Below are 26,280 nucleotides of genomic sequence, written 5' to 3' on the forward strand. Positions count from 1 at the left end.
TACCTCTCTACCAACATGTCCATTTAAATCTCCTCCAATAAAAACTCTTTCTTCAAGAGGTATATTTTGTATTAATTCTTCTAAGTCATTCCAAAAATTTAATTTATAACTCATATCCAAACCTACTTGAGGAGCATAAGCACTTATAATATTAACAATCTTATCATCAACAACAATCTTTAAAGCTATAATTCTATCTCCAATCCTATTAATTTTTATAACATTATCCTTTAAACTCTTATCTATAATAACACCTACACCATTTCTAGTACGACTCCTACCCGAATACCAAAGTTTAAATCCTTAACTATTAATTTCCTTAGCCTTATCTCCAACCCATTTAGTTTCCTGAATGCACAAAATATTTAACTTCCTATGAATCATAATATCTATTAATTCCAATAATTTTCCTGTAAGGGAACCTATATTCCAAGTTCCTATCCTAATTTTAGTTTCATGGACTAGCTTCTTTGCCCACATCCGTCCTTGATGTGGGAACCCTTGCCTATTTAACACTGCACCCGGGCGCCGGTGCAGCGGCCCTTGCACACTTGTCACTGTATTTAGGCCATACAGCGCGTCGCTTCCAGGGGACGCCCTAGCATTAACACAATTTCTTAAAGGATTCATGTCATTATTGTTCGACAAGTTTTACGCTGGCTGTCGACTACCTAATGCAACCCTCCACTTTTCTCATCCAGGACTTGGGACCTGGCAACGGCACCAAGTTGATAGACTCAAAACCATAGTAGCCAAAGCCTACCCGAGAGCAGCAAAAGGCCCCAAACCAAGAGTAGCAAAGGCTCCAAACAGAGAGCAGCCAAGGACAAACCAAGAGCAGCCAAGGCCAAAATTTGAGATTTGTTTTGACCGCCCCTTGCCTACATCAAATTTTGAGCACCCATCACAATCCTCGGTCCAAGCTTTATTGTGCTTGGAATTCAGAATATTCGTCTATATTTTGTTGAATTATCCTGTTGAATAATCTCGCTCATTCACTGATTTTAGAATCGTACTTGCTTGGATATAAAATGTTTATATTTTGAATTAGGCGTTAACATTGCTTTTTTCCCCCATTGCCCACCTGTGTTTCTAACTGTTAATAATTCATTATTGAAGGAAGTTGTTGGTTCCTCTGCCTCCACCTTATGGGCTTGTTCATCTGGGAAAGTGCTATCCGCTATTGACACTATTTTGTTTTGTTGTTATGCCCAATGGTGTTCACTTAACTGACGAAGCTGATGGCTTAGTTGGCGGGGTTTCTGCATTGGCCTTTGTTGGGATGTCAATTGCTGTTCTTCCAATTTGTCCCGGTAAGTATAGTGGCAGCTGCTGTTCATCTTTCTGTTAGTTCCCCTATTTATAGTCAATTGTAAGTATGTCATCTTTAAATCTTTTACCTTTTTGTTGTTGTTGCTACCATCATCTGGGAATATTTTACAAGAGAAATTTGATTTCATATAATCCCACTATTGCATTTATAAATTAGTATCTTTTATTTAATGGAAGAAAAAGACCAGGTTCCAAAGATTACTTGAGCCTGAAGGTTGTAGAGATACATTGGAATTTGGTCAAGACATAGGAAAATATTATGCACCTGTTGTTAATATTGTACTTTAGATGCTATTTTAGTGGCACATCTTTGAATTCTGTAAAATAGAAACTTTAACCGACAAAAAATCATTTAGAGGTGATAGATGGCACTTTAGTAGCCAAGACTTCTTCCAGTAAGATAGAAAGGTTGTTTACTTTGTGGCATGTTGTAGAAATTTACAGTAGGAATGTTCTTTCTATATCATGTTATGCATACGCAGCATTGTCTGTATTTGTATGCTATTTTCATCCCCTATTCTCTCTTTAAACCTCTGTATGTGATGAGGACATCAGTAGGAGATTTTGACGCATTTATCAGAGGAGATACCGAAGATCGACGACTATTCAGGAGCTTATATTTTTTAGTCACTTTATGCAGTAGTTTATTTTTATTTTCAGTTTTTACTGATCCCTTATGGGTGGTCATTTGATGTCGTAGCCCCGAGGGCATTTTAGTTTTTGTTTCTTTTCTTTTTGGTGAGACCTATATATATGTCATTTTTATTGTATTTGGGATGATGATTATTGATAAGAAAAATTCAGTTTTTGCTCATGATCTCTTTGTGAGTTCTAGAGAGTGGTGGTGAAGCCTAGGAGAGGCTAACGGAGTACCTAACAGCCCACCGGCAGGTGAGCTCTTAGTTTTGTTTTCACGTTATCCTTTTCTTTCTTTTTTTCCTCTCTTTTTTTTCCCCAAACAGTCGGTCACATCCCCTCTCCTCCATACTCGACGACAGCCCCTTCCCATTTTTTCCCATTCCCAAACTGCCACCCCTACCCAACCCCTCCACATTCCACCGGCCACCTTTTCAGCCCAGCCCAGTCGTCGGAACACTGGCGGTTTTCCCCCACCCGTCGCCTCCTCCAAATCCCCAACCTGCCGACCTCCCTTGCTCCTTTGGGTCCCTTCAATTAGCCTTCATTAGTTTCCTATTTGGGATTAATACTAAGTTGGAAAGGATTTGAAATCAAATTCAAATTAATTTGAATTTCAAATTCCCTCCAATTAATGTGATTCATTCTTAGGAAACTTCCCTATTAATCCTTTCAGAAAATAAGCCACTAATTGCTTGGGCCCACCTCATTAATATCCAATCTCTCCCTCTTCCTCTCTCCTTGGTCGGCCAACCAAGCCCCCTCTTTTAATTAATTTGATTCCATAAATTAAGGATCTAATTAATTCATTCCCTCCCCACTTTTCCTCCTAATCTCCACTTATTTCAAATTCAAATTTCAAAGGAGATTAATCCCTAATTATTCACTAAATCTGAAAATAATTTCAGATTTTATTTTTCTCCTTCTCTCCTTAGCTTGGCCAACCTCTCCCTCTCTACATTTTCTCTTGGACAACTATGCATGACCGATCCGGATGTTGATCATAGATTTGTCTTTGATTCCCAAGGTCGTGTGGACGTTTTGAGATCGCCTTTCTGTGACGTCAACGTAGAGATCGACGCAACCGTTGAAGATTACGTGGATCGGATACCATTTTATCTATCAACCGTCATCGATGAATACTACCTTCCACCTTAGTGGCAACTCTTACATCTTCCACCGAATCCTCCAACTCCGACTAGCTTTCCTGTGGACAGTATTGTAAGCTCCCTCTTTCTCGTGGTGATCACGTCAGTATTGCTAATATCTTTCTTCCGTTAACCGCAAGAGAGCTTGAGTGAGGAAAAGTCAATACGACTTTTCTAAATATTAACCCACGGATTATTGTTAAAGTGCATTTGTCATTACTCGCATGTTTGTTATTATTTTAAATTGTCTTGCCTAACGAGTTTGTAACACTGCCTAAGCAACTTTGCAACTGAGATTCCCTTAAATCATTAATTGTGACTCGTTAATGCTCTGACATTATTTTTTAAATTGAATTTTTACAAGAAAAATTGATATAGTAACAAATCTAATATGATCATACCATCTTTATTAGTCATTTCAAACCCATAACCACCATGACTGCTTTTAAAATCTTCTACCTCTTTACCAGTATGTCTATTTAAATCTCCTCCAAAAAAAGTGAGTATCTCACCACTTCTAAGAATTGATATAGTAAAATTCAGATTGATTATATCTTACAAGAAAAATTGATCGTTTATATTGCAAAGATAGTAAGGTTATTTCAAGTAAAAGTTTATGTACCCTACATCGCTTATTAGTTTTGGACTTTAAGAAGGGGCAAAATATAAAAAATAAAATGAAATGTTATTCTAGGATTAGACTTAGGCATTTAAAAACACTAATAAAATATTTATTAGAGCATGATTCAAGATTTTATGATTTTGACTATACATGAGGAAGTTAATGTTATGTGAAAAAAAATAACTAGTTATATTAAGAATGTTGCAAATGATGTGTTTAGAGTATCAAAAGAAAAATCTCTTAATAGTAAAAATAGTTTGTGGTGGAATTAAAATATACAAGAAAAAAATAAAAAATAAAAATTTTGTTATAAAAATTGATTTAGATGTAAAACTCAAAAAAATGAAAAATTTATAAAGAGGTTCGTAAGCAGTCTAAGTAAGCAATATGCGATGCAAAGAACTTAGTTTTTAATGATTTATATGATAAATTACATACCAAGGAGGGTGAAAGATGCATGCATAAGTTAGCCAAGCAAAGAGATAGGGGAGGTAATGATTTAATATTATTTTGAAGACTAAAAATATGCTTAGATGAGTGGAGTGTGTTAATTCCCAATTTTAAGAATAAAGGTTATGCACAAGAGTGTGCAAATTATAGAGGAATTAAGCTAATGTGTTATATTTTAAAACTATGGGAGAGAATTATTAAGCATATGTTACGACGTGATACTAATGTTTCTAAAAATTCATTTGGATTCATACCAGGTAGGTTTGCTATGGAAGCTAGATATTTATTGAGAGGTTTGATGGAGAAATATTTTGGGTTTTAAGTTTTGGTGAGCTTCTAAAATCAGTTCATTAATGCTGAACTTCTTCTTCTTTCCAGCTCATTATTACTTGTAGTTTATCTCCTTTTCAGCTCATAATTCCTGTCTAAAAGTATTCCCCCTTTATTTGGTTCATTCCCCCTTCTCTGTGGCTCCTTGGTTTCTCCTCCTTGGCTCCTTCCCATGGCTGGTCCTTCTCTCCCTCTTTGTGTCTCTTCGGTTTTCCCTGCCTGGCTGCTGTTCCAGCTCCCCTAGCTGCCTTTTCCTTTACCCAGTGCTGCCTTTTCCTGTACCCAGTGCTGCCTTTTCCGGTTTTATGTGTGGTTGTTTGGGTGCTATTATGGACTGATTTTTGGCCTTCCATTTTCCATGATTTAATGGGTTTAATTAGTATTTTATGGGTTGTTTGGCTGCCCCCATTTTCCCTATAAATATGTGATGTTTTGTAAGCAAAGAGAAACTTTTGGAGATAATTTTTGGAGCAAAACATGATGATTTTTAGGATAGCTTGCGAGCTACGTCTCATCTCTTTGTCTTCCTCTAGGAAAGCTTGCAAGCTTGTCATCTCCTTCGTCTCTGCTTCTTACCTCTTTCTTCTCTTCGCAAGTTCAACGCCATTTGTATCATTCTTCTTAAGCGATGGAAAGCAAGTTTAGGATTTTTATTTCATAAGTTTGTAAGCATCATGATGTAGGCAAAGGGGGGGGGGGTCAAATCAACTTGGATTCCTTCTTGTCCTTGGGCTGCTTGCTATTCTCGGTTTGGGGCCTTGGCTATTCTCGGTTGGGCCTTGGCTGTTTGGTGTTGAGCTCAAAATTTTGGATTCTACTTGATGTTAGCTCATTAATGTTTGAGCTGAAGTTTAGCTCAATGATTGGTGGAATAAATGCACTTCCTAGCTCATAAATTCAAAAAGGTATACTTCTTTATAGCTCATTATTGTGGAGTGGACTTGTGTCTCTTTCCCTTCTCTTTACCCCTTTTGTTTCTTCTCCTCTGATGCAATTTCCGAAATGATGTTCTTCCCTATGCTGTGCCGTTTTCTCTCTGTTGCTTGGCTGCCTGTTGGGATCCTCTGTTTGCCGGTTCTGTTGCCTGGCTGCCTGTTGGGATCCTCTGTTTACCGGTTCTGTTTTCTGCTGCTGTCCCGTAAATTCAAACCTGTTTTTGGGAGGTTTTTTAATATGCTTTACGGCTGTCCCTTGGCCTTTCATTTCCTGATTTATGTGCAGTTTTTTAGGGCTGTTTTCTGTACAGTTTTTGGGGGCTGCTGTGGTGTCTTTTGGCCTTCTATTTCCCCTTATTTATTAGGTTTTGAATAAGATTTTAGGGGTTGTTTGGCTGCCCTCTTTCTCCTATAAATACAAGGTGTTTTGTATGAATAAAAGAATGTTATAATGGTATTTTTGGAACTAGAAACCTGAGGGTTTTCCTTCCTTCTTTGGAAAAGCTTGCAAGATTGTTCCGTGCTTCTCTTTTCCTCTAGGAAAGCTTGCGAGCTTGTCCTTTCTTCATCTAGTCTTCTAACATATTTCTTCTATCCGCAAGTGATCACCCCACTTGTATCCTTCTTCTCAAAGCAAATGAAAAATAAGTTTAGGTGTTTAAGGTGTCTTTATTTTAAAAGTTTATAAGCGCCTTTTATATTATATTGGTTTGTTTTTGTCTAATTTGTCTATTTTGGGGCAATCTTTGTAATTTTCTATTACCTTGAAAAGTCTTGTTTTTGCTTGCAAAAATTTGGGGTTTTTCCCAAATTTTTGCCTACATCTAGGGGTGCAAATGAGTCGAGTCGAGCTCGAGCCATAGGTGGTTCGAGCCTGGCTCGTTAATGATTCAGTTGGCTCGAACTCGAGCTAGAGCTCGACTCGAGTCAAGAACTCGAGCTTGAGCTCGACTAGAGAGTCCGATTCTTGACTCGAATTCGACTCGTTAGCTTGAGCTCGACTCGATTTTAGGCTCGAAAAATGGCTCGAATTGAATGCTTTTTTAGGAAAATTTCAGCACCTAAATGATATTTTGATGTATTATTGATTTTTTTTTTTTTGAATTAAATGCTTTGCATAATATTTCTTACCCAAAAAACTTGCATATTGCTCTCCTAAATATAAGGATTAATGGGAAAAAAAACTCACTCCTCTCAAAGATTAATCATTGATGTAAACAAAAATAATACCAATCAAATTGCTATTTATGCCCATCAAATCACTCACTTGAAGTGCCTAAGATGAGTGATTTTTCGGTTTTTCCATCTCATTCAATTCAACAGGTTACAAAGTACAAACTCAATTTTTTTTTCTGTAATACAAACATATATCTTATTTACTATTTTGTTATAATACAAGCATCCAATCTTATCCAACAGCCATATATCATATAACAGAAGTTCTTCAGCAGAAACAATACATAAGAGAGAAAAATCAAAACATAACTAATGAGCCATGCAAACAAAAACCATATAGAGATCTAACAAGATTCTGTTGGACCGGGTTTACCGGCCCCGTCTGGACCCGTGCGGGTCTACAGGCGGAAGAAGGGGGGGGAGGGGCTTCAGCCGAACCAAGGAGGGACCCCCACTTAAGTGGGGGTATTTTGGGGAGGGAAGGGGATTTTTGAATGAGTATGAAGGGAGCCTTTAGGGTTTAGTTTTGGGTATTATGAAAAGTGTATTCTCTCTCTTATTTTCTCCTTAGCCTCCTTCTTGCTCTTTTCTAGGGTTTTTCTTGTGGGAGATCTTGTCCTTCTCGAAGTGGACAAACTTATCTTGTTTTCTCTTGGTTTTCTTATGCAAAGGTTTTAACTTCTCATCTCAACCCTCTTGTGATTGTTCTTCTTTGATTTTGGTGGAGAAATTCCTCTTTTTGGGGGAAAACTAGGGCAAAACCGAAATTGTCTAAACCTAAGGCGTATCAGATTCTTCAAGAAGTCATCTCTACCCTCTCTACCATTACATACAATTTTTTTTCCTGTAAATCTATTACATGAAAAAAATTGTTCATACAAAACTTTAAAATGTCCATACAATCTAAAACAAATATCCATACAAAGCTTAAAAATCAAATGGAAATAAAACTACAAATGTCCATACAAAACTCAAAAAAGGAAAAATAATTTCTCCATGCTCAAAAAAGGAAAAATAATTTCTCCATGCTCTCTTCATATTTGAGACTTTGACAACCTGTAATTAATGACAAGAGTTTTAAGAGGGTTGACAAATTTTAAAGATATGAAAAATATATACAACAAATAATCAATAAGCCATTACCAATATAAACTTCTCCAATGCCTTTAACTTGTTCTCCTAAATTTTTGTGCCAAATGCCAATCTACAAAATATAAAAGAAAAATTGTTAATTATTAAATCAATTGTCTTTATCTATGGATATAAAAATAAGAACCACTTTACCGTGAAAATTATATTAAGCACATGGAATTAGTATCTCAATTTCTTCATCATCTTCTGTGGGACAATTGTGATAAGTTAACACCCTCTCACTATATGAAGTGAATGCCTCCCTTAACTTAAGAGCCACATTTAGCATGTTGTAGGTTGAGTTCCATCTTGTTGGGCAATCCATAATTAATTTTCTAATTGGCAAATGTAATTGATGTACAACATCAGCAAATTTAAGTAACCTCCCTTCAGATGCATTTAAAAAACTGAAAGTATCTCTTATTTTTTCCACAACAAACTCAATACTCTTAATACCATCTTCACCATCAAATTCAATATGTGAGCACAACAACGAACATGAAATATCCGTCCTCTAAAAAATAACTTCTTCCTTACAAGAAAGTTATTCTTTAGAAGTTTAATGACACGGTCATTATTAGATGCATTATCAACTGAAAGTGTGAATACTTTATTCTCCAAACCCCATTCATTGAGTGACTTATAAAAAGTGTCAACAATTTTTGTAGCTGTGTGGAGAGGTGACAAGTGAAGGAAACTTAGTACGTGTTTCTGCAATTTCCAATTTGAGTCCACATAATGGCCTGTAACTACAATATAAGATATGTTGGTTTTTTGACTTCCCAATGTCTGTTGTAAAACTGATTCTATTTATGCTTTTCAATGCATTTTGGAGTTTTTTCTTCTCCTTCTCATAAACTAACATAACATCACTACGAGCCATTGTTCTTGAATATCTCAAAAAATAGGGAGACATTGACTTTAAAACAATATTAAAACCAAACTCTTCCACAACAGAAAATGGCTTTTCATTGATCAAAATATAATGTGCTATACTCTCTCTTACTTTAGAATTGTTATAAGAAAATGTGGTCAAACTAGCACTCTCTTGGGAGTTTTCAGCAATAGAATCTGTTCCCTTGGGCTGAAAATGAAGTACTTTATGGTTTCTTATGAAACGAATCCTAGCCGCACAATGATCAAGATGACATCTAAATTGTGTTGTCGACCCTGTAGTTCCTATGGATAGGTTCTTTTTACAATGAATGCATTCCCCTTTCTTCTGCCCATTAGGAAGTATTACTTCCTTAAACTCATCCCAAACAGATGATCTATTCTGTCTTTTTTTGTTGCAATTGGATTTGCATCTTCATTCTGATTACATGTGCCTACAATATCCCCTTCTACACATTTATTTTCCTCCACCACAACATCGTTTTCAATCACCCCAACATTTGCCTCTACACTATCAGATGGTACTTCATCAACTGTCTCCAAAATTATTTCGTCACTAATATTATCTTCAACAATTGATTCGGGTGACATTCTAGAATAGGTAATGAAAACACATATAAGTTAACTCAAACATTGACTTAACAATAATTTGCTATAAGGAATATAAACACATATAAACATATAAAAAAAAACCAATTGAAAGGAAACCTCTACCTCATGAAAATGTGGACTAGAAAAAAAGAATACAAACAAAATCTTATCTAATTTTCATAGGGAAGTTACATTATAAATCTTGGTAAAAGAAAGAATGATTGGAGTAGAAAAAACAGCGGTAAGTATTATTCCAATTTTTCTCGAGGAAAAATATATTGTCTAATTTTCTTAAGTCACATTACAAGTTTTGCTAGAAGAAATAGTAATAATTCAACCATCTATTTCCCAAACAGATTTAAAAAACTATCTTGGAATACAACTACAGGAGCATAATTATGGTCTGTTTAATTCAATACATATAATCCCCAACTAGAGGATCATAATCCTTTCAAACTTACGAGAATCATTTCAGCAAAAAAAAAAAACGAAGATTGCAGGTACTAATAGAACTCCGGTCTATTTACTGAACTTTGCATGTAGATCTTCAACAATCATCTAGAATAATTTCAGAAAAAATAAATCTGTTTACTTATAGTATACCTATCAAACGGCTTCAACGAAAAATTCCTTAGACGAGCTCGTGAAGTCCTCAACTGCGCGAACACAAGAAGAACTTCAGGAAAAAAAAATGAAGCAAAGTTAATAGAACTCCGAACTTACCAAAACTGGAGCATATAACAACTCAATCATCGGATGAACGAAGGCAAGAAGCGATGATGAAGGCAGGAATCGGCCTAACCAGAGCAGTTAGCAACTCGAGTACCGGAAAAACGAAGTCAAGAAACGATGATGAAGGAAAGAAGCGAACTAACCGGAGAAGATAGCAGGTCGAGCCGTCGAGCACCGGAAGAATGAAGGCAAATAATGATGCCTTAGCTAAGGAAGGAGCGCCGCTGCCGCACTCTACCTCACGAAATGAATGAAATATGTGAACCGGGTCTTCGCTTCTTTGAATTGTTGTTTATTTACTTTCAAGTTTCATCTGGTTCATATTTCGTCCGGTCTAGCTCCATCCGCTGCTCCGCACTTCTTAAATCGAAATGCATTTGAAAAAATTCGGCCGCCCGCCCAAATTAATCGAGCCGGCTCGACGAGCCTTCGAGCCGGACATGTTATACATTGAACTTGTGAGAGCTCGTTCCTTTGATTTGCCTTCTCAGATTTGAGTTTTCCTCCCAGGATCGTCCGGGACGATATTGAGATCGTCCAGGACGATCAGTGCAGTGAAACAGCTGATTTTTCTGGAATGGGATCGTCCAGGCCGATTTTGGATCGTCCTGGGACGATCAGATACGACAAGAATCCCGAGAGCAAAATCGAAATTATCGTCCTGAGGAATCGTCCTGGACGATTGAAAATTGTTCACATCGGCCAAGACGATGTGGCGATCGGCCGGGCCGATCAGGCTTATGATATAAGGAAATCAGCTCGTTTTGAGGAGAGAGAAATCATTTTATAAAAAACGAAAATATCTGAGGAGAGAGAAAGAGAAGAAAGCAAAGGAAAAAGTTCGTTTTCGGAGGCCGCGGAGCGCTTTTCGTCCGTCGCCGCTGTTGAGCAATTTGTTTATCTCGCTGTAAGGACTCCGAATCCTATTTCTGTTTTCGAAGATGTTGAGTTTTGGTCGTTTTGTGCTCAGATTTGTGTTTTCGTTACCGAAAAACGCGCACCGTTTTGTATTGACGAAACTTTCACCGTACAACTTTTAATATGTTATAGATATGAATATTCTACACGATTTGATTGTTTTCTGTGACGATTCTACCAGTTATTTTGGGTTATGCGTGATTTTGATCGAATAGTAAAATATCAGGATGTTTATTGATGTTGCTTCAGTAGAATAATAGTCTCATATTGTTGTTGTGCACGTTCTGTGGTAATTTGGTAAATTTCTGTTTTGGTGATTTTTGTGTAAATTCCGTATACTGCCGTTATGCCGCTGAATTTTCGTACGATTTTCGATTCTTCCAAAATTGATGATTTGAATGCATATGAATGTCACTATTTGATTATTGATACTGAAAGACAAGTGGAAACCTGGTTGAACGTTGGTTATAGAAACCAACGTATGGATATCTACAACAGCAACATGGATTCTACAACAGCACTATTGATAATAGCCAGTGTTTAACCTGGTTGGACTATGGATATCTACAACAGCACTATGGATTTCTACAACAGCACTATTGATAATAGCCAGTGTTTATGCTTATTCAGTAAGATTGTATGAAATTGCATATGTATGATATTGCATTGTATGGATTTCCTGATATGCATTGACCTATTTATTTCTGATTGATTTATTGATATTGACGGATTTGACGGATTTATTGTATTGAATTGACTTATTACTGATTGGATTTTATTGACGGATTTATAGATTTACGAAATTATCATTACTGTACGATTTCATTGATATTGCATGATACCCTTGTCACTGGATACCGACATTGATATGGATGTTGTATTGATTCATGGATACCGACACCGCTATGGATATGGATGTTGTATTGATTTGTGGATATAGATACCGACATTATTGATTCATCGATATTATGGATTTATTGATTCACGGACATGTTTGATACTACTGATACGGATACTGATACTATAGATCCACTGATGCATTGATTCATAGTATCGATCATTGATTGATTGATTGATTGATTGATTGAATCGATCATTGATTGATTGATTGATTGATTGATTGGATTGATTGTTTATTGATTTATCGATTTGATTGTTGTATATGATTTTATTGCATTGATTGATTTCAATTGTATTTGCCGATTGTATTGATCCTGCTCTTTTGCTGTATTGATTTGATCGTTTATTGAGATTTTGAGCCGATGGATATTATTGACCGGAAGTAATTTCTTTGCTGAATTGATTGACGCGGTTTCACTGTTGTAGCATCGTTCGTGGTCGTCAATGAATTGTCCTCTTTATGGATATTGATATATACGCTGCCGTACTGACAGGAAGTAAGTGAGATTGAACGATAGATTGATTTGCAAGTGTATGTTCTGATACGATTCCATTCTATTGATTTGACTGATGTTATAAATTGATACGATAGATAAGATGGCTAGACGATCGTATTGATGTAATTGATGTTATCGATTGCTATGATAGAGATTGTAGAGATTTGATACACGCATTGATTTCTTGAGCTTTATGGATTCCCTACTGTTCATTGATTTTATCGACTTCTATCCCGTATTGATTTCCGTATCTGCATTGATTCATTGATCATGTACGACCGATTGATTTGACTTGATTTGATGGACCTGCATATTGTTTTCAGTGTCGTGCTTTGATTTCAGTTGTAGGCTTTGGTGACCTGCTGGGGTATTTAAGCTCATTATATGTGGTTAATATTTCAGGTGCAGAGCCTTCCGCGTGAAGCTTCTTCGATCGCTGTAGCTTTGTTTTTGTAGCCCTTGGTAGGCTTTTGTTTTGTAGCCGTATGGCTAATGTACATATTCTTTTGGACTCTCTTTGGACTGTGTATATGTTGATATGTGGATTATAGTAGATGTTGTATTTCTTTTCTGTAATGCAATTATCTCTGGATGACTGTATTGATCTGAACGAGAAGAAAGAGATAAAAAAGAGATAAAAGATAAAAAAAAAGAATATGGTAAAAGAATGTCAGATGAATCCTTTCACTATTGATATCTGGGACGTTACAAAACTTGAGCTCGTTAATACATCGAGCTCGAAATTGAGCTCGAACTCGAGCTCGAAGCTCGATAAGCTCGACTCACGAGCTCGTTAACGAGTAGAGCTCGAGTCTGCTCATGAGCCGGCTTGACTCGTTTGCACCCCTACCTACATCACATCGTTTGTAAGTGTCATTTTTATATTATAAAGTTATCTATTTTTGTGGAATTTTTTTATTTTCTTATTTTCCTAGGAAGTGTTATTTTTTGCTTGCAAAAAGTAGTGGTCTCCCTATATTTTTGCTTGTATCACAAGTTGAATGTGATTTAAATAATAATATTAAGATGAATTCGTGGTTAATTGAAGGATAATTTTAAAGCCCTTATATTAGCATGTTGGTGAGATTATCATCTATTGTGGATAAAAGAGTGAAAAATTAATGCATAGGGGTAGAAGATATACTAATAAGATAGGTAGAGAAAAATAACATGAAAATATTAAGAAGGTGAATGGCTCATAACAAAGCTTGCTTGGCTAGAAGCCGTGCCCAAATATTTGTGCATGATAAAATAAACATCTCATTCAATGCTCAACCAATAGAAAGATGATTCATAAATCCAATCATAATGAGTCAGGATCAATGTTTAAAATTGCGTATTCGGGTATTGTGGCGTTTTTCATTCGTGAGGCGATGCGTAAGCCTCAAAGCATTTTGAGGCGTAAGCCTCAAAATCAAAAGATTGAGTAAATATAAAATGATAAAATTTTTATATACTAATAAGTGAATAATATAAAACATAAAAAAATATAAGATATGAAGTGAAATCAAAATATCTCAATAATAAGACAACATGAAATATAATTCAACTCAAAATTCTATCTTTCCCAAATCCCAATATTCTTTTAATTAACATATAATTCTAATTTCCAAAAATAAATAGCAATGACATCATTAAGGGGTTCTTCATTTGAATCATCATTATGGTGAATTGCTCTCTCCCCTTCCTCCTCTCCTATAGAGTCCAATGTCGGCCATTTACTTCAAGATTTATGTAAGTTTTAATATATATAGCGTGAGGCATAAGCCTCATGCCAGTGTGGCGAGGCGGGCCTCAACCAAGTTGAGGCGCAAGCCTCATAAAAAACTTGAGGCTTATGCATCGAGGCGTTTTTTATTGGAATTGCGCAAAGGCGGACCTCAAGGCAAGCCTCATATTGCGCAATTTTAAACCATGGTCAGGATAAATGATAATGATTATATGATGTTGATGCTGAAAAAAATATTTAAATAGAGTTGTCTACTATCAGCTAACCCAACTCGAACTTGACCTACTATCAGCTAACCCAACTCGAACCCGACCCGGCTATGAAAACGGGTTGGGAATACGAACCCGAATTGGTTTGGGTTTGGGTAAACCCGAATTGACCCACCAACCTGGTTTGCGTGGGCATGAGTGCGACGGAGTCGGAGGGCTGCGAGCGGGTGAATTGGTGAAGCGCGTGCCGGCCATCCAATGCGGTGCGGAGCGGTCAGTGTAGGGCTACAAGTGAACCAAACGTTCGACAAGCTACTCGTTGCTCGGTTCGATTAAAGCTCGTTTGTGATCGTTTAAATAACTAAACAAATTTGAACAACATTTTTAATACTCGATCCTTAAATAAACAAGCTTGAACACTAATGTATTCGATTCATTTATGTTCACGAACAATATCATTTGAAGCTCGTGAACATGCTCGATAAAAGCTCGATTCATATTTGATTCAGAACTCATGAATAAGCTTTATAAAAACTCGATTAATATTTAATTATAAAATTGATAAATATACATAATATAAATATTTTAATTTATTATAATATAATGATATAATTATTCTTAATTAATAAATTTTAAAGTGATTGAATATTATAATATATGTTGTAATTTTAATTTCCTTACAATTGATAATTTATTATATTACATCATTAGATCTTGTTCATTTGATAGCTCAAGAATACTCCTTAGATTTGTTCATGTACATGCTTGCTTGTTTAATCGTTTAAAAAAATTCGCTAAATATGTTCACAAGAAGAGCTCGTTAAAGCTCGATAAGCACTAAACGAACCGAACATGAACCAAACATGAACATCATTAATTTAAACGAATCAAACATGAACACAAACAATAAAGCTTGAATCAAAGATGAACTGAACTTGAACAAGTTAATAATAAACGAACTCAAACATGAACACTCACATACTCGGCTCGGTTCGATTCGTTTGCAGCCCTAGGCCAGTGGGTGTGGCTCGGGATCGAGCGTTGAGCGCAACACGCCGAATGCGGCACGCAAATTCATGCCCGAGCGAAGCCAGCGAGTGCGGCACTACGAGGCCTGCATGCAAGGCTGGTGTGGAAGCGATAGAGTTGGGATCGTGTATTCACATGCATGCTAGGGTTTTCAGGTTAGTTCGGGTTGATTTCGAATTTTCGGGTCAGCCTGAATTTGACCCGGTTTTAGAAGCGAGTTGGAATCTTGAATCCGAACCCGAACCATATGACAATGGGTTGACCCGAACCCAGAAATTTTCAGGTCATTTTCCGGGTCGGGTCATGTCTTCACACCCTACATGCAAAGGTTACTGGTTACCTTTGTAAATAGCTCCAAGTAGATCTCTTTTCCATGTGATTTAGAAGTTGTTTCATTAAAGTTTATCAACGGCTTTTTGCAGATGGGATGAAAAAATCTCTTCTTCCCCCAATGAAAATTTCCCCTTCTTTCCCATTGAATTTATCCCCCTTTTTTGCCCAAGAGATGTTTATTGAGAGAGGGGAAGGCATTGGAGGGCTTGAGATGCTTGCAACCACTTACAAGATTCAAATAAAAATTTAGTAGGAAAGCAAAAGGCCTTCTCATCGCAATTTTAGTAGTAAAAGTACTAGACACTGCTAATATACATTCATGCTCATTGAGTGAGACAAAATGGACCTAGTGTAGTTGTATTAATAATGAGGTATGTGTACACTGTTTAAGCTTATAATTATTATATAAATTTAAATATTTTTCAATGGGTATAGTGAGCAAAGCAAAAACTACAATTTTTAATTATCTATATAATAAGCTTGATATATAATAATTATCAAAAAGCTAGAGGTACAAAGAGTATAAATGTGCAAAGCAATAGCTACAATTTTTTTTTATGTATATAGTGGCATGGTATTTTAAGACCATATATATATATATATATATATATATATATATATATATATATATATGTGTGTGTGTGTGTTTAATGATCATATTATTTTTGATGATGATCAAATTACTATCATGTTTTGCATCTTTACTGATCTATCTAGTGACCAAACTGACCATCTTATATTTTTTGCTTTAAAGATATAGGAGACGTGATGAGGTTGATGCAAGTACGTTTCAGTAGTTTATATTCTCCATTTGGTTGCAATTTAGCATTATGTTTGACCTAAAATGCATCTACTAGCAATATGCACATCATTTTATGTTCAAATATACGTATTTGTTGAACTTCATGGTTTTGATTGAATTTTAATCGAACTATATTGTATGAAATTATTTTGGAAGCTGTTGCGATGTAAGTTTTTTATAAATTGTGATGAGTTTATGTCTGTTTTGTAATAGCTTGAGTAATAGTCTTTCTTTTCTTTTGTTCAAACCATGTGTAGAACTTGCTGTTTTCGGAGCCTCCATGGCTGGAGCAAGCGTGGGATTTCTTTTCCACAATCGATATAAGGCTTCCATACTCTTGGGTGGTGTTGGGTCATTAGGATTGGGTGGAGCTCTTTCAGCGATGGCTGCTTGCACAGGGATGTTTTTTCCTTTATTTATATCGTCTGGAGTTTTTATCCTTGAAGCATTGTCAGTTGTACTTCAGGTATGGTTTTGCATACTAATACTTTCCCATGTTGTTATTAATTGTTACCAAGGAAAAAAAAACTCCATTTCTACTAGAAACCTAACCAATAACTTTTAACTTGTGGCAAAGGAGGGTTCAAAGGATGACCTCAAATAGCCTACTAAAGTGATAGCTATCTTCTTTCTTTCTGAGATCCTCTTTAAACTTTTCATTATTTATGTTCTGTGAGCAAAGCTTTATTTATCAGTCAGAGAGAAAGGAAAGGGAGAGAGTAATTTGAAGAACTTTTTGCAACTTTCGTGAAAAACAAATTTATTAAAAAATCATTTCAGATGATAATTCATTAGCTTTTTACTAGAAGCAACACTTTGAAATCCATAACCAATAAAACCATGCACCAAGCTGAAACTACACACTTGTTGAAAGCCATGTCGTATCAAACATGGGTAAAATCAATCACACAATCATTATAATGACAAATTTTAGGATAATAAATAAAAGTAAAAGCAAATAAATCATTAAAAGCTAGAAATGTTGCCTCGTTTTTACATCATGAGATTACTTTTCTTGAAAATCTTTCAGTTTCACTTGATCAAGAATTTGACTACTAGCTATAGACGAAATTACACTTCTAATTGAAATCTTATTCTGAACTAAATTCATGTCTTTTGCAGCTTTAAAATCCTAATATAACTTGTATTGCCATGCATGAATACAAAATCATAGAAGATTCAATCACCAAAGTCCCTAAATTATTGTAATGAATGGATAAATCCAATTACCAGAGCTGAATAATAGAGGATGAAAGCTATAAATCAAAACATAAGATGCTCCTCGAAGAGCTGTAGAGTGGAAAGCCTATGAAGGATCACAACATAACAAATATTTGGTCATTGATAGAGCCACAAAATTAGGAGAACAGGAAATGTAAACGGTAGCATTGTAGAGCCAAAAATTGAGGATCCAAATTGAGAGTCATAGATGAAGCTAGGAAAATGGGGAGTTGTTGGTTAGCAAGTGGTTAGAACAAATGAGTCGAAGGATTGTGTTAGTTTAGGAAGGTCTACATCTTTTAGAGCTATTTATAATGTTTATAGGGTTTGTGTTATGTTGCTGGCCCAGGAGGGGCCAGCTGAAGTGGTCCAACGGGGACCGGTCTTATGCTATAGCTGTCAGTTGCTTTGTTTTCCTTGTTCATGGATTGAATCAAAGTTATTTTTCTTGTGTTTCCTCTCCAATCTACTAAATTTCCTGCATGATTTTTGCTGATTTCTCTCTGAAATCAGCCATTTTTCTCACTTTTTTTTTTGCCAATCCTTGCTAGAGTTGCTTGCAAACTCAAGTATTACCCTTAGGGTTACTTACGAACTCAATTGCTTCCTATCAGTTTGTCAGCATGCTTGTTCAAGCAATGAGGTGTGGCCGGTGCACAATGCTCTCTCTAATGCAATAGCTTAGGGATGGGGGAGGAAGGGGAGGCTTAGGTACATAGACTTATAATGTATTAATGGCTTCTTTGTGTTTAAGCGAATTGTCATGCCTATTGCACTAGTCCCCCGCCGATGTGGGATTTTGGGAGGTATTAATGCATTCAGTCATATTATTTTCATGAATTGAACTGGTACCTCTAAGTACCTCTAATAATCGTGGACGTAGCCTAATTATTGCTCACCCTTAGAGGTCAAGTAGTGTAAATTTCTAATTTTTGGTAAATTTCAAAACTCTAGCACTTCTCGTAATAGATGGGGTGCTTTATTTTATAAGTCTCCTTAGTTTTCAATAAATTAGTTGAATTCAAATTACTCTGCAATGGCATTTCATTTATGCCTAAGGCACCGTGGGCTGTCCAAATGGGGGGTTGCAGGTCTATATTGCAGGTGAACTTCTTGGACTTCCATTTTGGGAAGTTGAGATTGATGTAGAACATTAAGTTTTTTATCATCAAGCAAGCATTAGTAAAGAGCCTTGTTATGAATTGGAATTCAAAATTTTAGTCCAAAATATTAAAATAATTAACATTTAATTTATTATTTTCATATGGAATAATTTAAAAATATTTTTTTCTTCATTTTAAATAGCTTTAGATTTGATTATGAAGTATTTTGGATGTCCCCTAGTTGATTGGAGATCAATTGGGTATGGTTCCTCTCACCCCCTTTCAAAATTCTAAATTTTGGACTAAATTTTTTATTTTAAACTTTAATTATTAATATATTTTTTTCTTCTCTGTCAAAGCTTGTAGTTGATATCTGTTTGATGATGGTAGATTAGCCCACGAACCTAGATTGAACACTTGATATTGATCTTATAATGGGGCTTTCAAAATAAGTTTGATGTTCTAGTTTTCTACATTAGATGCATTCATCAATTTAGTTAAGCAATCTAATAATTTATATAATAGGCTTGGTACCAAGGAAGGAGAAAAATAGATGTATAGGATAGTTTAGGTAATTGATAATAAATGTAGAGATTTGATCAAATGTGGCATATTAGAAGCAAAAATAATGGGTTTAGTAATGATGAAGACATCAATTAAATAAGGAAATAACTAATGGGGATTTAATTTGGGATCTAATGAGAAGTGAGAGGGAGGCCGGCGGTTTAAGGAAGGATATAATGGTGGTAATTAATGGGGAGAGGGGAATTGGGAGGGAATTAAAAATTTCCTACATCATGATTCTAAATTAGGAAAAGAGTAATTAAATTAAATCTAATTTAAAATCAAATTATACTTAAATTTAGGAACTTTTCTAATTTAGCTTAGTTAATATTAGGAAAGTATTTGAAATTCAAATTTGAATTTCAAATATATTTAATTTTACCCCAAATTGGGTAGGCTAATTTTGGTAGGTATTAGTGATGATTGAAATCATCATTAAGAGAAAAAAAGGGATGGGGTGGTCGGTGGCTAGGAGGATGGGAGGAGATGGGGTGGCCGACTAGGAGGTGGTGGTGGAGTGGTTTATGGCCAGCAGTTGATATGGATAAATTGGAGGAGGCTTGTGGCTTTGGAGGGGTTTGTGGGAGAATCGGCCAGTGGCAAGTGGGGGATTTTGGCCTGCGGTGAAGGGAGGAGGAGAAAATGATTTAGGGAAAGAAAAATATAACCGTGAGCCCGGACACATCCTGCAGCTGACGGGCAATACGTTGCCCTTCTTCAAGGGACTTCAAGCCACGAGCCCGGATCCATCCTGCGGCTGGTGGAAACTCCTATTCTCTCTCATAAGAATCTCACCCAAGTTCTCTACAAAGAACACAAGTGCAAACAAAATTTTATTAATAATCCATCATTACATTACACAAGCAAGAGCCTCTATATATAGGCCTAAGAAACTAATACAAGACACATATGCCCCTAGGGCTTACATAGGACGACCCTCTTAAGTAATGGTAAAAACGAAAAATTCATAATTAAAATAAAAATTACAAATAACAAATTAAGATAAGGTGGAATGATCTCGACCGTCGATCGTCGTCTCCTCTGAAAATCTTCATGATCAGATGTCCGCATCATAGAGTTTAGGGGATCTTGAGATTTGCTGAATTTTTAGATCTAGGGTCTTGTTTCGTGTGGGCTCTAGGCTTTGCTAGAGATTTAGAGAGTTGTTTCTCCCTCTCGAATTGAAGAAATTTGTATCTTGATTTGTTTTTCTTGTTCGTGGATTGAATCAAAGTTATTTCCCTTGTGTTTCCTCTCCAATCTACTAAATTTCCTGCTTGGTTTTTGCTGGTTTATCTCTAAAATCAGCCATTTTTCTCACTGTTTTTGCCAATCTTTGTTAGGTTTTCTTGCAAACTCAAGTATTACCTTAGGGTTACTTGCGAACTCAAGTGCTTCATATCAGTTTTCCAGCATGATTTGTTCAAGCAATGAGGTGTGGCTGGTGCACAATGCTCTCTCTAATGCAATATCTTAGAGATTGGGGAGGAAGGGGAGGCTTAGGTACATAGACTTATACTGTATGAATGGCTTCTTTGTGTTTAAGCGAATTGTCATGCCTATTGCACTAGTCCCCCGCCGATGTGGGATTTTGGGAGGTATTAATGCATTCAGTCATATTATTTTCATGAATTGAACTGGTACCTCTAAGTACCTCTAATAATCGTGGACGTAGCCTAATTATTGCTCACCCTTAGAGGTCAAGTAGTGTAAATTTCTAATTTTTGGTAAATTTCAAAACTCTAGCACTTCTCGTAATAGATGGGGTGCTTTATTTTATAAGTCTCCTTAGTTTTCAATAAATTAGTTGAATTCAAATTACTCTGCAATGGCATTTCATTTATGCCTAAGGCACCGTTGGCTCTCCAAATGGGGGTTGCATGTCTATATTGCAGGTGAACTTCTTGGACTTCCTTTTTGGGAAGTTGAGATTGATGTAGAACATTATGTTTTTATCATGAAGCAAGCATTAGCAAAGAGCCTTGTTATGGATTGGAATTCAAAATTTTAGTCCAAAATGTTAAAATAATTAACATTTAATTTATTACTTTCATATGGAATAATTTAAAAATATTTTTTTCTTCATTTTAATTAACTTTAGATCTGATTATGAAGTATTTTGGTTGTCCACTAGTTGATTGGAGATCAATTGGGTACAGTTCCTCTCACCCCCTTTCAAAATTCTAAATTTTGGACTAAATTTTTTATTTTAAACTTTAATTATTAATATATTTTTTTCTTCTCTGTCAAAGCTTGTAGTTGATATCTGTTTGATGATGGTAGATTAGCCCACGAACCTAGATTGAACACTTGATATTGATCTTATAATGGGGCTTTCAAAATAAGTTTGATGTTCTAGTTTTCTACATTAGATGCATTCATCAATTTAGTTAAGCAATCTAATAATTTATATAATAGGCTTGGTACCAAGGAAGGAGAAAAATAGATGTATAGGATAGTTTAGGTAATTGATAATAAATGTAGAGATTTGATCAAATGTGGCATATTAGAAGCAAAAATAATGGGTTTAGTAATGATGAAGACATCAATGAAGAATGAAAATATGTTTTTTTTTTTAATTATTAAATAATATGTTTTAGGAATATATGATTTTGGATGAATAAAATGAATAAAATACAACAATAACAAGAAGCCTTTATCCCACGATATGGAGTCGGCTACATGAATCTTTTTTTTTTTTCATTGTGCCCGCTTAAGAGTCAAATTATTATTTAAATCTAATAAAAAATATCATTTTAATACTTACTAACCAAGTTTTTTGTAGTTCTACCTCTACCTTTCTTAACATAGGTTGGATCTATTGGGATAAATTATAAATTGATCAAAAAAGAGTAATGTGGAATCAGCTCTGCAAAAGAAGCATTAAAGTAAACTCTTAGATATAGATGTGCTCTTATTTAGAGTTCTTAAGTTATGTGAGATATTATAGTAATTTGATTAATAAAGTTTTTAATAAGATTTTGAAGAGGATTTCAAATGATTGGAAACATATTTAAAGAAAGCATATGCTTTTGTGCTAATATTTAAAAGCAAAGGAGGTGTTTAAGGTTGTGCTAATTATAAAGGAATTAATTTTATGATTATAATAATGAGGCTATGTGATGATAGTAATGGAATATAAATTTAGTAATATTATGATAGTTCTAGAGAATTAATTTGATTTCATACCATACTGATCTATTATAGAAGTGAAATTTTGTGCTAAGACAATGAAAAAATATAGGGTGTAAAGAAATGATCCTTATTGATCTTGAGAACGCTTGATTGAGCTTCCCATCATTGATTTGGCGTGCTTTAAGGAAATATTTGTCATATATGCATGTAAAAATATGTATGATGGAACATTGTCTAGTGTTGTGTAGTTAGGGGAATGATTAAAGAGTTTTCAATTGTAATAGGATAACATTAATGTTTAAATTTGGGTCCATATATTTTTATATAATCTATGGAGATGCTTTAAAAAAAATGATATTTGAAGTAAATTATTTTTTGGGGGGCAGGGGCAAGGGGGTTTCAAATATCAATTTGTTGAAATAAGTGAAACATTTATAAAAATAAGTGAAAAGTTCAAATAATAAAGAAAACTTGTAGAAGATGGAGGATTTAGAAATCGTAAAATAAGTATTGAGTATATTATATGTGATTTTAATTGGTGTGATAGTTGAAGTAACCAATCAATGTAGAAGATAAAATGATACATATTTGTAATGGTTTTAACTGTCTTTGATTTTTTTATTCAAAATAATGGAGAATGATTGGAATATAGATTTGGAAATAACTTTTGAAGTTAAGGTTGGGTGATAAGTGTCTTTGGAGTATTATGTGATAATAGAATGTAATGGAAGATTTAAAAATAGATTTTATAAATTTGCAATTAGGCTTGACATTGGTGTATGGATCCAAGTGTTGGACATTAAAAAAATTGTTAATAGCTATGTTAAGTGTGATTGAAATGAGAATGTTAAGATAGATGCATAGCAAACTTAGGAAGGATAAATTGATTAATAATTATATTAGAAGAATGATTGTGAGATAAATTAAAATGGACTTCTTTGGTTTGTTCGTACAACAAAGCAGTAGAGAAAGTACCCATTAGATGGTAAATATAATTAGTGTCTGAGGAATAGGAAGGAGAAGGGCTAAACCTCAGATAACATAGTTCTATTTTGTTCAAAATACTTTGCAAAGGATTAGTCTTGCACCTCAAGTAACAATAATCAGAAATAGATGAAAAATTAGAATTCATAAAGCCTACTTCAAATAGTTGGTATAAGTCTCATAGTGAAGATTTAATTTGTTTTCTCCTTGTAGGATCATGGAAGAAATGCTTGTTAAAAATTTTACCTAGTTTTCAAGATTAAGTCAAAGAAATTTGCAATTAACTACTTGGATGACATTCTTTCACATATATAAGTTCTTTCATATATACAAGTGATATTATATGGTTCTTTTTGAAACCACATGACTCATTTGAACAATAAACCCTAAATTTAGTATAATTATTTTGATCGGTCCAATTTATCATCCAATTTATTTTCTTGGTTTGTTCTATTCTTGTGAAAGAGATCATTATATATATTTTTCTCTCTTTGAAGTTTTATATTTTCATTTATTATGATGTAATTAACTTGATGAACTATGTGGATGTGATACTTAGTTTGAAGGCATGCATGCAACTCATAATTTCATTGATGATGTGTACTACCTCATGTAATCTTTTTCCTTTATTTATAAAAGATTTTATTTTTTTGCTTTAAGAAAATGCTAATAATGAGCCTCATGATGAGGATGATTATGATAGTGTTAGGAAACATTTGAAGATTCAAGTAAATCCTATCAATCTCGGGAAAACAACGAGAAATTTTCACAAATCCAATGGAAAATCAGATAAAAACAGGAATTTTATTGCAAGAAGACAAATTATCGGAAGAAAATAACAAGATACAGTTGATCCTCTATTCGAGAGGAGGATCAATCTCTCCCAAATCTCTAGACGCTGTTAGAGCCCAAAAGAACCAAAGAGATCTCAAATATCAGCCAAATTCAAGATGCTCTAACCCTAGGAAAACAAATTATTTAATGCATACAATCCAAAAGAAAATCTCTAAATAGCCCATACTTTTGAAATTTCCCTCCTAATTCCCTAAAAAATCCTTCCTAAAAAGCTCTCTCATGCCAGGGCGATCGGATCGTGCATACAGGAGGCAGAACTTCGGCCTATTTCGTCCGTAAGCCAGTCCCGTCTGGACCGGCTGAACCGGTCCAGTAGACTGGTCTAACAATACTCCCCTCACAAAGACCCACATTGTCCGCAAGGTAGAAAGACAACGCCCTCCTCCATTCCCTCGTCATCATAAACGATAAGAACCTGAAGAGTTTGGTCCTTACACATATTCCCTGGAGTATACCTCTCGTCATATCTAAAACAGAGCCAGTTCACCATCTTCTCCTGTAATTTCATTTCTGTGAGCTTCTTGAATTTGTCCACAGGTCTTTCCTTTGAAGTCCCAGAAAGAGTATATGGTGTTGGCTCCTTGGATGTCAATAAGGTCAGTTGGTCATCCTGTACGAGCTTATTGAGTTGCTTTCTCTCGTTCCTCTCTTCAGGTACCTCTGATCCTCCACCAGCTGTGCTAGCTCCATAGCCTCTCCCAAGTCACGAGGCATCTTTACTCTAATAGCTGCCCAGATCTCTGGTGTCAGTCCCTTCATCAGTTCCCCTCTAGCACTGTCTCAAAAAGGCGGTCCAATCGGCTAGCCAGGTACTCGAACTTCTTCCGGTACTCTATCATTGAATTATCCTGTGTCAAGGAAAAGAACTGCTCGTAGAAGTCTCCTCCTCTGCCGGTTTGGAAACGTTCTATCAAACAATCATTGAACTCCCTCCAACTTCGTATGGGTCATCGCATGTCCCTTCATTGGTACCAAGCCAAAGCCTTCCCTTTCAAACATTGGTCTGCTGCCAACGGTCTCTCCTCATCTGTGAACCCATTGGTGGCGAAATATCTTTCAACTTTGTAGATTCACTTGTGCGCATCCTCCCCCTCAAAGATTGACATGTTCAGTTTTCTCACCCTCAAATCGCCTCCGTTCCTTCTGTTCCCTCCATAATTTTCGATTCCCCAAGGGGGTGGTTCTCCCCAAGTATCTCAGTCATCCATTCTACACTCATACTCAAATCTTTCACAACTTCACACCTTCTCCTTTCAAATTCAACACCCCTTGGATCATAATAAACTCCTATCCTTTCAAATTCAGCCACCCTTTGGCCATAATTTTCACTCTCTTTCAGAATCCGCCCCTTTGCTCTCAAATTCAACACCCCTTCATTCTTACCTTACCTCCATGCCTCTCTCCATACCCTCTACCCAACTCTTCCCTTGGAATAGGTTCTAAGTAAGGTATTCTCTCTTCTTTCTTTCGAGTATCCACCTCATGATCTTCCTTTCATCTGATTGGCTTAGGATTTTCCCCACTTCCTTGGTCATTGGCACCTTCCCTCACCTCAGACAGTGATATTTTGGTTTGTCCCTTGAGCACTTTCTTCAACATATCCCCCAGGTTGGAAAAATTCCCATCCAACTTTTCATGGATGACTGAAATTTAACTTTGACATCTAAAAGTTGAGCGTGGAGATCTGAAATTTCAGTTTTTAATTGTTTGATCTCCCCTCCAACACTTCTACCTTTCTTCCTGCCATGGGAACCTGGATTTAGGCTCCAATAGTAAAGAGCAAAAAGTTTGACACAAATTTTGACCTCCATAAGCAAAAACAACAAGATCAAATACGGCATGCAGCAAAATTCAGCGAGGAAGACTTCTATTTTAGCCCAGAAAATTGCTCTGATACCGAATTTGATAGGAAACACTTGAAGATTTCAAGTAAATCCTATCAATCTCGGAAAAACAATGAGAAATTTCCTCAAATCCAACATAAAATAAGAGAAAAAAAAAGAATTTTATTGCAATAACACAAA

General features: G+C 35.5%; 1 protein-coding gene across 4 annotated transcripts in view; it reads left to right on the forward strand.

Moving 5' to 3' along the window:
- The window catches only part of LOC110116513 (phospho-N-acetylmuramoyl-pentapeptide-transferase homolog), a 41,971-nt gene that overhangs the window by 13,876 nt on the left and 1,815 nt on the right, over positions 1-26,280 (forward strand). For 3 of the 4 annotated variants that reach the window (XR_003701771.1, XM_020850104.2, XM_020850105.2), the window contains 2 exons: positions 1,120-1,313; positions 16,652-16,860. Coding sequence is in view for 3 of the 4 variants with exons in the window: in XM_020850104.2 (XP_020705763.1) it covers positions 1,120-1,313; positions 16,652-16,860 (403 nt within the window). In the remaining variant the exon portion in view is untranslated. Of the gene's footprint in view, positions 1-1,119; positions 1,314-16,651; positions 16,861-20,625; positions 21,059-26,280 lie in introns of those variants that run through there. The other variant, XM_028697781.1, reaches the window with a different exon arrangement.

Source organism: Dendrobium catenatum, unplaced genomic scaffold (assembly GCF_001605985.2).
Source record: "Dendrobium catenatum unplaced genomic scaffold, ASM160598v2 fragScaff_scaffold_993, whole genome shotgun sequence".
In the NCBI taxonomy this organism is placed as follows: domain Eukaryota; kingdom Viridiplantae; phylum Streptophyta; class Magnoliopsida; order Asparagales; family Orchidaceae; genus Dendrobium; species Dendrobium catenatum.